General features: G+C 49.5%; 3 protein-coding genes across 3 annotated transcripts; 2 read left to right on the forward strand and 1 right to left on the reverse strand.

Moving 5' to 3' along the window:
- Positions 1–366: 366 nt before the first annotated feature.
- Positions 367–1263, forward strand: PGRI_022780 (SAP domain-containing protein; the record flags this gene model as incomplete). The annotated part of the gene is made up of 1 exon (XM_040789991.1): positions 367–1263. The coding sequence occupies one exon, from the start codon at positions 367–369 to the stop codon at positions 1261–1263; it is 897 nt and encodes a 298-aa protein (XP_040646944.1).
- A 2152-nt stretch (positions 1264–3415) lies between these two features.
- On the forward strand, positions 3416–7939 carry PGRI_022790 (uncharacterized protein; the record flags this gene model as incomplete). Its single annotated transcript, XM_040789992.1, has 1 exon — positions 3416–7939. The coding sequence occupies one exon, from the start codon at positions 3416–3418 to the stop codon at positions 7937–7939; it is 4524 nt and encodes a 1507-aa protein (XP_040646945.1).
- Positions 7940–9102: 1163 nt separating this feature from the next.
- PGRI_022800 (annexin) lies at positions 9103–11220 on the reverse strand (the record flags this gene model as incomplete). The annotated part of the gene is made up of 3 exons (XM_040789993.1): positions 9103–10484; positions 10538–10566; positions 10904–11220. The coding sequence occupies 3 exons, from the start codon at positions 11218–11220 to the stop codon at positions 9103–9105; spliced, it is 1728 nt and encodes a 575-aa protein (XP_040646946.1).
- Between the last annotated feature and the right edge of the window lie 379 nt (positions 11221–11599).

Here is an 11599-nt window from a genome sequence, read left to right on the forward strand (position 1 = left end):
CTCGAGCGGTTGCTAATTCCAAGTGTACAACTGTTGAAAGGTCATAAAATATAGAATTGTTAAAATTTGAGGGAAGTAAGATCGAAGTAAATAAAAAGTCGAGAAGCTTCAAGAAAAGGTGGATATGCAAGGTTGTTACTTGGCCAATGGGATCATTCTGAATTGCTTATGTAATTGTTGTAATTGCACCTCTGGGGGACCTCCACTGGGTAAGATCGCGTCTCTGAGCTCTCCTTCAACTTCCATTCCTTTGTTTACCACATAAAATATTTGATCTGTGGTTATTGAACATCTGATCATTATTATAATCACGTTTCCTTCTACCCTCTCTCCCTTCACCAATTGCACCCTATCTCCGATCGCAAAATGGCCACCGACTACAGCAAGAAGACCAACGCCGAGTTGGTTGAGATCCTTAAGGCTCGCTCTCTCCCCCACACTGGAAAGAAGGCCGAAATGGTCTCGCGCCTCCAGGAAGACGACGAGAGTAAGCCAACCGACGCTCCTGCCGCAGCTCCTGCCGCAGCCAAGACCGACGCCCCCGAGGACGTCATTGACTGGGACGACGAACCCGCAGAGACCATTATCGAGCCATCCACAGAAACTGGCGCAGCAGCGATTGCTGCTGGTGGCCAGGGCGCAGTCTCCAACCCCGTTGCTGTCCCAAATCAGCAGCTCGACGAGAACCCCGCCACAACTGAGGACTTGAAGGTCGAGGCGACCGGCGCTGTCGCTGAACCAACTACTCAGCCCGAAGCTGCGACTGAACAGAAGCCTGCCGTTGATTACACACGAGGACTACCCCAGACCGATCTGGAGGCGGAACTTGAGAAGCGCAAGGCTCGCGCGCAGAAGTTTGGCATCGTTGAGGATGACGACACAGCATTGAAGGAGGCGACGAAGCAGCTGGAGCGCGCTAAGCGGTTCGGTACCGGTGCTGAGGCTGGGACTACATCTGTTGCGGGTGTAAGCCGTCTTGATCAGGCACTTCCTGATGAACGCTCCCGCAAGAGACGTAATGATGCCCGCACCGACTCCCGCAACGACCAGAATGGCCGTGGAGGTAAGAGACGTGACAATGGACGCAACCGCAACAACCGTCAGCGTGGGGATGGAAACCGCAACCGTGGCGATGGTGGTAACAAGACTAATGCTGGCGTGAAGAAGTCCAATGCCGGTGGGAATGCTGCTCAGAAAACTTGGAGTGAGAAGGATAATGCGGCCATGGAGGCTCGCAAGAAGCGATTTGCCGCTGCTGCTTAAATGTTTCCAATAGTTTGCTCTGGTATTTGACTAGGTCTTCGGTTCTATCTCTTCTTTCATCATGGGCGTTTGTGTGTTGATATGCTGCTGGGACAATTTCAGGGTCATTCCACTCGATTTGTTTTAATATATGTTTCAATGAAAATGTACAAGTGTATGAATCTCTATATTTGTAGAAGTAGTCGTGTCCGTATGTCCATGTGAGCATCCTCCATATCCAAGCACCGGTCTCACGGAAAACTCAATCTACAAGTTCTCCCCAGAAATAATTTGGCTGGGTTGACTGCGAAGTCAGCTGAAGGGTGCATTAGTCGCTTGTTCCTGCATCATGGACGTCGACCAGTGCGGCCAGTCAGTAGACGAGGATAGGCCCGTGAGTGTGGGACCTCAAACTCATCTGTTATCTTTGAGAGTCTGAGAGTACTTCGCATAAAGTACGGGGGAATATTACAATTGCAATATCCAACAAAGTACTCCATCCACCGTACAGTCAATGCCGTTGTTGTTCCTATTGCCCGGATTAGCGCCCTCTCCCCACTTAGATCGGTATGGCTCCCCGCGAATCACAACAGGTAGCTGGCCTTTTTTTAGACGGTGGCTGCAAGCTAACATTTGATTGTCGTAAAGGGCTTGTTCATTGCTGGATCGTTCAGTGGCCCATCACAGTGACTAGCGGGCTCCACTGTCTCGAAGCTCCACAAACATTGAAGGACGAAATGCCGTCTATGGACAATCACTGGCTTGTTCGAATCTTACAAGTCTAGACGTTAGACACAATTTTAAGGTCCTTGCGGTTTTAAACCAACCTATGAATGATTGGAAGGATATTTCTCCGAAAGGTTCGGGACGGGCCCTCTGTACCAAACCATGAAGGCCGTTGGGAAATCCAGTTTACTTGACATGTCTCAAGATGAATTGATGAATTTCCAACTTCAAAGATGAGTCAGTTTTACTAATTGTATAGGTATACATAGCCTCTTAACCTCATGGAAAATTCCCCGAATGCCTGGGAATTGCAAAGCGCTAAAAAATAAAAGTAAATAAAAAAAACCCCTTCACGTCGATCATTTTACCATTTGGGTTTGAGTTATTCGGCGTCTCCGAATGCGTTGTTGAGGCGAGAGACGCGATAACCAGACTGGTCAATACGAGTATATTCCGCAGAGCTCAGCTTGAGTCAACAGCTGATCTTACTTGCGCAAGTTGAAATCCTTTACACGAATAGCCATGGCCCCTAAGCCACGGGTTATAGCCTGTCACGTTGTCTGATACCTAAATCGCCAGCCGATACCAAGACCAACAAGTCTCCCCCCGGAGAACCAGTGGACCAGTGGATCAACATTTACCTGTGCGCACCTTTGATCTGGCCAGGAAATCTGGTTTGTACAATTTCAATTTGACTTTTTTTTGCGATGGGGGCGCTTCAGACCTTTCCACAACGTGCTGGTCCTTTTGACAGGGTCTTTGCAGTTTTCCTTCCCGTCTCATCACAGTCACATTACTTTCTTGCCAATGAGATCGCTGGCTATTCTTTTTATATGCGATTTCGAAGCATTTCCCCCACATTCGAGGGGCAACCCCCAACACATAAATCTTTGGTGTCTCGGAAATTTTGATCTTTTCATGCTATTTATTTTTGTCTTCAGCCAGATTTTATCTCTGACGTGGCCAAGGCTAGAGAACAACACTGACATTCAACGCCACATTGCTCCGGACTGTGGCGAAGCACCTTTAAGGCTTCGATCCACTGACTTTTTCTCTTTTATCTACTGACGTTTGTAAGTGTGTTTTTGCTTTTATTTTTTTTATGGTTAAACATCCTTGCAATGTCTATTGACACTTGCTTTTTAGTTGTGCAACTTTGAGATACCCGTTTACGTTTAATTCCATCTACATTTACTTAATTCTATACATCGTCAAGCCCTACCAACAATATTGATATTTTTCGTTTGATATGACTCAGATACCGTGAGCTTTACTGAACATGAAGTTGGACTAATGAGCTGATTAAATTAAACAGCTATATACCCCAATAACGACGTGATGGTTACTATAACGAAGTACATGTACCCACTGTTTAATCATTTGTCCCTGGATTGGAGCCGGGGTTTTCACTCATCCGTACGCCATGTCGTACAGACCTGCTCATCACATGCACGATTCTTCGAACTTATCACATACCAATGGCGTCTATGGTCGACCTTTGCGATCCCAAATCGCGAGACCAGTCAATCACACTCCTAGAAGCAGAACCTCATCATTCTCAGATGCCGAAGATACTGGCCCAGTATCAGCGCCTTCGGCTATCAAGCGATCTACCAGTCGTGGAAATCGCCTGTCCATGCTTCCGCGCCCCGGCATTGGTAGCACAGCATCTCCAACTACGCCATTGTTGGCTTCCTCTTCCCGGAATCCTTCCCAGCCAATTCCCTCCTCGCTTTCAAGCCCGGAGATTAATAACCCCTCGCTTTCCGTTGCTGGACAACAATTACCCCCGCCAAAACGAACCCGGAATGTTCTTCGACGGAAGGCACCGACAATAGGGAAACATGTGGAGCAATCGCACTCCGACAAGCTTAGCCTTGTTATTCCACAAGAGCCCCATTCTCTCGTTATGAACAATGTGTCAGGACACGGAAATTCGTCATCCTCAATTTCAGCGCAATCGGCTTCCTCTTACAAACCAGCTCACAAGAATGACAGCAATGTGGCGGTTAACCCGGTGAGGTCTAGGTTCAATGGCCCGGCAGAGCTGGCAAGTCTTCGAACGACACTTGATACGCAAAATTTGCCAGCACCTCCCACTCCATTTTTATTGTCAAGCAGCCCCTCAACAAGATACTCAGAGTCTCCGAGTATTTGGAGTCGGGGGTCTACCCCAACATCATTATCGTCATATTCCCCCGGCATCACAAAGATTGGTCGTCTAAGACAACCCAGCCCGTCCCAAACGAGATTGCCTGTCTTTTCTCCTCCATCGGCACATGCAAGTCCTCAGCAAGAGCGGCTTGAGCTGAAGACTCAAAAGCGGGTACTTCCTAAGCCTTCTGCTCCAAGTTCTGGAGCAACCGGCAAAAGCCAGAGAGTACTACCATCTAAATCTCCCTCTACAATACCCCGAGGTCCACCTTCCAGTCCGCCTCCAAGAAAGTCATCGGTCAATTTCAGCCCTCCAAAAGCCCGCGAAATCGACGTTGAGCAGGCTAGAAGGGAGGTAGAGGAAGCCGAGAGGAGTTTGTTTGAGTCACAAAAGGCAATGGAACGTTCACCCGCGCGGAATGCGGAGACACCACGAACTCCACCACGACCGAGCAGAGATGGAACGCATCGTTTGCAGCTTGAGACATCACCAATTGTTCAAAGCAATCTACGCTATATTAGAACAACTGGCCACACAAGACGTGAGTCGATAGAGAAGATCAAAGCAACCCAACGGCCACATCCAACTCCCAATCAATCTGCCGCTGCATCGATCGATTCGCTGCAATCAAGAAGCATTTCTCAAATCCCTTCTCGGGATGGTGGATCTCCCATACTATCCAAAAAGACACCTCAGACATTGACTAAAGTGACTTCCAACGAGAAGCCGGGTTCAAAGCCCATGCCAACACAAAAGCGGTTTGGCCTTTTCACAAAGAAGTCCAAGCCGGATATGTCAGAGAATCTAACGGAGCAAGCTCGAGCCACTCGCAAAGGCCCAGCAGCGGGAACAGGCCACGAGGGCTATGGAAAATACGGACAGCGCGGCCGCAAAGCAAGCGGTAGTAGCAGCAGCGGGACAAGAACCAGATCGACAAGCACGACACGGAGCGCCACTAGCAAAGGGAGTCAATCGAGTCGCCCGGAGTTAGACATTGACGATTTTCTAATGAGCCGTCTCGAGCCTGTTATTATCAATGGTGGTGGATTAGACGGTGCATCCTTGTCACGAACGCAAAGTGAGCAGAGTTTCAGCAGCATCAGCGTTGCGTCGACTTCTAATCTGCCGCGGCAAACTCTCCTGTCGTACTCAACTTCGACTGGCCAATCTACCGAATCCCTTGCGACTTCGACCGGCACGTTCGGTGAGACTATTATGCCAAGTTATTCTAATGACAACGGGCCGATTGGAAGCAAGAGCTTTGAGTACAAAGTTAATGCGAGTGATCATTCAAATGCACCGAAGTCGCGCATGCCCGTCCCAAGAGGAAAGAGACACGGAATTTTTGCAAACCCTCAAGCTGCTGTCACAAACACGTCTCTTCCTAGCCATGAGCCAAGCACTACCACCTCACACCAACCGAAGCGTGCCCAAAAGTCCCCCGAGAAGTCACCCAAAACCGACCAGGTTGCAAAACAAGCCAAGAAAGGAAAGACATCCATGTGGAACTTCTTCCAGAAGAACCGTGCCAACGAGGAGAATATTTCAGTCTCCCCAACGACCTCATTCCAAACTGCGAAGCTCCATGCGGCGATCTCACCAGTTGTGAATAGTCGGCCCGTTGCCCATTATGCCTTGGTGGATGCTGATTCGGACGAGCTCGATGAAATCATCAACAACATCGAAGACTCACCACCAACAGAAGAGGAAACGATTTTCCATCCTGTGGAAATTCCAAGAGGCTTGAGCGTCAGAAAAAGAAAACCTTCTATTCTATTGCCATCCCCGCCAAAGATGCATGGCGAGTTTGAAAATGATGATCGCCCATCGCCGAGGACCGCCATGTTCAACGGTAACCTTATGAACCCGGAGCTCGAGGTATCACCCAAACAACGTCCAAGGCGCTTGGCCTCTATCGGTCGGATTCCACCGGTAGTTTCACGGCGCGATAGACACCACCAACCCGCCATGCAGTCTTTCTCGCGTCCGTTCAGTGTTGTCGAATCTCCTTCCCTCACGATTCCAACGACACAAAGCTCATACGAATCTCCAACTATCGCTAATATTCCGTTGAATCTGGGGATTGGATCGAATGAATCTTTTGACTGGGGCCATGGATTTAACCCGACCTTTAGCGCTTCTGAGCAGACCAGCGCTTTGGAGTTTCTTGCTGGACCATTCACAACTTATGAGTTCCTTCAATTCCCACCGAAGAAAGGCTCAACCTCGTCCGATAGCTCTGGGGCTCTGGCTGCCGTTACAGCCGTGGCTCCGGTTCCAGGTTCCCCGCCGACCGAAGACGAAGTGTGGAATGAGTACGATGATCTTATTGATCATGTTCTATCGCCAGATGAACCGAAGCCCGAGGATCCCGAAAAGACCGAAGAAGAGGACAGGTTTGAACTTGCGACAGTGGCGAGCAGGGCTCTTCAGGACGGATTGAATAATGCCAATCACCCTCAGTCAATGCCTGGTCACAATTCAGTCCGCTCGAGTGGCAGCTCTGTTCATCTTCGCCGCTCCCAGATTGTCTCTGCTTTGCAATCGTCTACCGCCCCTTCATCTCAGCCGTCTTACAGTGATCTTGTTGCTGGGTATAGAGGTTTAGATGAGGAGAAGCCCCAGCAGACGCAGAGTATTGATCCCACCGAGAACTCTTCAAAAGATCAGCGACGTAAACAGCAGTCGACGTTTCTCAACTCCCTTGCTGCTGTTCCTTCACCTAGACCAAAGTTCCATCGAGAACAAGAAGCCGCATCTCCAGAGCGTGAGTGGGATGCAGTAACACGGACTAACATGCGTTCTGCTTCGCTCATGACTAGTCGCTGGTTGTCCTTCGGTCGAGTTCTTTTCAGCCCAGCACATAATCACGTCAAGCCCGGAGGACACGGACGAATTCTTGTTATCGACGGACTGGGAAATGACGACTGGTCTTTCTACTGTTCCTTGACGTATCCTGATGCCGAGGTATACAGCCTGGGTGGACGTCCTGTATCTACAGCACCTCCCCACCCCGCAGCATGGCAACCCCCTACCAACCATCACATCGTGTATCACGCAGGACTGGAGAACCCTCTCCCCTTCCCAAAGGACTACTTCACCGTCGCCGTTCTAAGATTCCCCACCGCCTGCGCCGAGACCGTCCAAGGTAACATCATCCAAGAATGCAAACGCGTTCTCCGCACAGGAGGGTATCTAGAAATGAGCCTTCTAGACCGCGACATGGTTAACATGGGCCCTCGCACACGCAAAGCCATCCGCCAACTCAAAGAAATGACCTGTCTCTCCGACTCAACCATCAGCCTGAAACCAACCAGCGACAGCGTCCAACGCGAGCTCGGCGCCCAGGGCTTCGACAGTCTCCGTCGCTGCATGGTTCGAATCCCAGTCGCAGGCATGGTCGTCCATTCCTCAGACTCCAGCTCATCAGCACATTCCATTTCAACAGCAACCCCTTCTACTGCATTTTCGTTGCCGACCATATCCGTCACAACTGCAGGTGGTAGCCAGAGCACGGGAACTGACTCAAAATCACCCAATGATGCAAATATCTCTCTCGGCGATTTGCTCTCTGATCCTTCCCCGTCGCCGGCAAATGATGAGTCAATCGCTAAGATCGTTGCTCGCGTCGGACGCTGGTGGTATTCGAAATGCTATGAGGACCCGATTTTCGAGAATGGGAATACTCAGCATCCGAGCATTTGGAATGACCGCAAGGTACTCCGCGAATGTCAGAAGCGCGGTACCGGGTTCCGCATGTTCATTGCATACGCTCAGAAGCCTAGTGAGGTTCCGCGACGCACGGCTAGTGTGTAACCGAACGGCACTGATATACTTCCTTTTTCGTTTTTGCTCTTTTCTATTTTTTTTTTTTGTTTTTGTTTTGATGAGATCCATGATTGACTGATATTCTACGCATTCAGAAAAAAAAATACCCATACATATATGTCTTATGAAGTCTGTTCTTGAGCGTTTGGAAGAGGCTTTGTTCTCCTTGCATTTATTCGATATGGCGTGCATGATGCTATGATATGTGCCATAGAGTGGGATTTCCATTGTATAAGCAGGACTTAATATGGACAATCAATTTAATTTTTATCTATGACTTAACAAATAGGTTATAGGATTCTAGGGCTAGGTAGGTTTTACTATAGTTATGAGTTAATAGACCGCACCTGGCACCAGACAGACCTCTCTACATGATAACTTCAACTCTCTCTCTGTTTTCTATCCTGCTTGATTCCAGATCTATTACCCCATATCTCCAAATCATTAGGACCAAGAATCGCTATGGCCAGTGGAAACCCCGTAAGTCCAAGATCCCAAGCAAGCACATACATCATATGCACGCAATACTAACAGAAACCTTAGATGAGTCTTCCACTAGGCTGGACAATGGACCCCAAAGACCTTGATTACGAGGACGACTGGGCTACACCATATGGCTGGGGGTATCGACTTGCCGTTGAGTATAAACTTGGGAAATGCAGGCCTATCATGTGTATACCGGAGTTGGGAGAAGTGATGTTTGAGGGAAAAGGAAAATTCTACTAAATCTCCTAAATGGATGGAGATTTATTTCAGATCACTGTTCCAGACACGCTGGGTGAGATCATTGCTGTTATGAAGGGAGAAAGACGACGGGAAAAGGTGCAAATGAAGAGCCTTGGCTGGGTAGCGTTTTAGCGGCCGCTTATGCGGCCTTGTGGTGAAATGGAATCACTAAATAGGCTACTGAAATGGCCGCTTAAAAGACATCACAAGGACTCTTGAGACGACTCCATTATGTACAACGTCTACTAAAGGGAGTTACAAGTCGAATACGAACTCTCTGGACGAAAAGACTTGCGTAGCTCACATTCCTCATGTCAGACCATGGTATCTCAAAGTAAATGCAACCAATAATGAACAAAAGAGTCACTCAAAGGTCAGAATTGTACAGGAATAGAATAAGACAGGAAAAGTAAAGAAAAGGCCTTCTACTCAAGAAGAGCAACCATCAACCGCTCGTAATCACCAGAAGTCTCGCTACGCACCCGGTCAATCACGTTCTTCCTGTACTTATTTTGGTAAGCGCGCTTGACCATATCCTTGTGTTTGCGATCCCAGTGGACACGGACAGCACGAACAACAAGGCGATCATCCTTGGTGCCCATACCGCTCATGCAATCCTCGAGTAGCATAGCATCACGCAAGGCAGGATCTGTAGCCGAGCGTAGCATCTGCAGCAGCGCATCTTCCATATGACCGGAGAATTTATCTTTGATATGCTTCTCGAGTGGGATGTGGTAGCGCGACTCGAAGGTCTGGCTAATAGCGCGGAGCTCAGCATCAGACGACTGAGCAAAGATCACGCACACCTCTGTGACGCTCTCTTTAGCTTGTAAAGAGCGAATATCCGCCTCGATCGTTTGCGGGTTGATAGGGGTAGACTCTTCATGGCGAGTAGCACGAAGGACAGTGGCGAAAAGAGTGGAGGTCTTGAAAGAGAGATCGCCTTCGACATCTCTAGACAGTGAACGCTTATATCTCATTTCATAGGCGGTCCGGATAGCAGTGATATCAGCATTGGACCGACCGAGTAGGATATCGTTAAGTAACCACTCCTTCGTGCCAGCGCCATCGATTGCGTCGTGCAGGCTCTCGACATCGTGCATCAGCGGTCCCTCGATCACGGCAAGTAGGCCGTTACCGAAGTACCCGCCGGTCTCGGACTTGACATCCTTAAACAGATCGCGGCCGAGGTGCTTGGAATACGTGTCGCGGACTGCGGCGACCTGGAGTGGGTCAAGTTTCGCGAGGACTGCGATCAGGGCCTTCTCATCCGTGCCGAAGCCCTTCATCGCTTTGCGAAGCGCATCTGCTTGGGGCCGGAAATCGCCTGGCGCTAATTCACCAGGGGTGTAGCCAGGTGACGGCCGTGATGGAATACCCTGGGGCGGGAAGGCGCCGGGTGGTGGTGCGCCGTATCCGACGGGTGGTTGACCTGGAGGTGGGTATCCGGGAGCACCTGCAGGCGGTTGGCCTGGAGGGGCATAACCATGCGGCGGCTGACCGTATGGAGGTTGCGCGGGCGGAGCATGGTATCCGTGGGGCTGAGGAGATGGCGCGCCGTAAGGAGCTCCCTGTGGAGGAGGGGCACCATACTGGCCTTGCTGGGGTGGAGGATAATATCCCTGTTGAGGCGGGGGGTAATGACCTTGTTGAGGGGGGTATTGCCCCTGTGGAGGAGGATGTCCCTGTGGAGGAGGGTGTCCCTGTGGGGGAGGAGCACCATAAGGCGGCTGATAACCCTGAGGCGGAGGTCCTGAAGGAGGGCCCTGCTGTCCGTATTGGGGCGGATATCCTCCGTACGGAGGTTCTATTGACAGGGTTAGCTTCTGTCATTAGAAATGTATTTAATATGCGACTCACGGTTAGGGTTATAAGACATGATATGCAGACTGTCAAGTGGATGTCAGGGCTCAGGGTTAGGGGCTGAGGGGTTGTTTATAACGGCTTGCCCGGAGTGTGGCGCAGTAAGGTGGGGGGCGTTCATGGCCTTGCGGCTTTGTAGATTTGTTGACATCAGCAAATATTTACTTTAGGCTTCCATGGTTCATGGACTCGTATCCATGGTTCATCCTCGTATTTCTAATTAAAGAAATTACTCCTTCGACGATCTTTTTTCCATATACGGAGTACACGGTCTATCACATCCCCTTCGATCAACCATGATTGCAATCTTAATGTCCTTGTACACATCCAATAGTCATGACTTAACACACTCATAACTTCAACCATTTTCCTCCACCACCAACAATGGTCCCTTTCTTCACCTCGCCATCGCTGAAGGGCATATCAAAACCGCCCGTGATCGAAACCCCATTCTTGAGCTTGAGTTCAATCTGGTCCTTCTCTACGGGCAGGTCTTCAAAATCTTCAGATTGCTTGTGTAATTGGTCGGCTGAGTCATAGGTGACGTCGGCATTGGGAATGGAGAAAGACTGCCCGAATCCAGTCAGGTTTCCCACGAAAATATACTGAGCGCCTTCGACTTCAAATTGACCAAGGACTCGTCCTTTGTCACTTGTCAGAGTTCCAGTTCCTTGAGGCATCTATTTCATCGGTGGATCAGTATGCGCTAGCAATGGGAATACGAAATAGTGCCAAGAACTTACTATAGGGAGATCTTGCCAAATATTCGCTAGTATAGGAATTGGTGCTACAACTAGGTGGTCATTCCATCATTTAAGGAGACTAGGCAAGGAAGAGCGGTCAGTTTTCAGAGTCCAAGCTGAGATATCGTGCAGTGCGTCCGATGTCATACATGCAGGTCAAGTGGGGAGCCGTGCTTGGCTTCCATCTTATGGATGGCGGTTTGCCTTATCAAGAATTATAGCGCAACCCATAGTATGCAAGGCGCAACGCATACCACCTGGACAGAGATGTGTAGTAACGTAATGGGACATTCTTCAAGTGCCCTATCCGGCTGCA

Source organism: Penicillium griseofulvum, assembly GCF_001561935.1.
Source record: "Penicillium griseofulvum strain PG3 chromosome Unknown contig_80, whole genome shotgun sequence".
NCBI lineage: Eukaryota > Fungi > Ascomycota > Eurotiomycetes > Eurotiales > Aspergillaceae > Penicillium > Penicillium griseofulvum.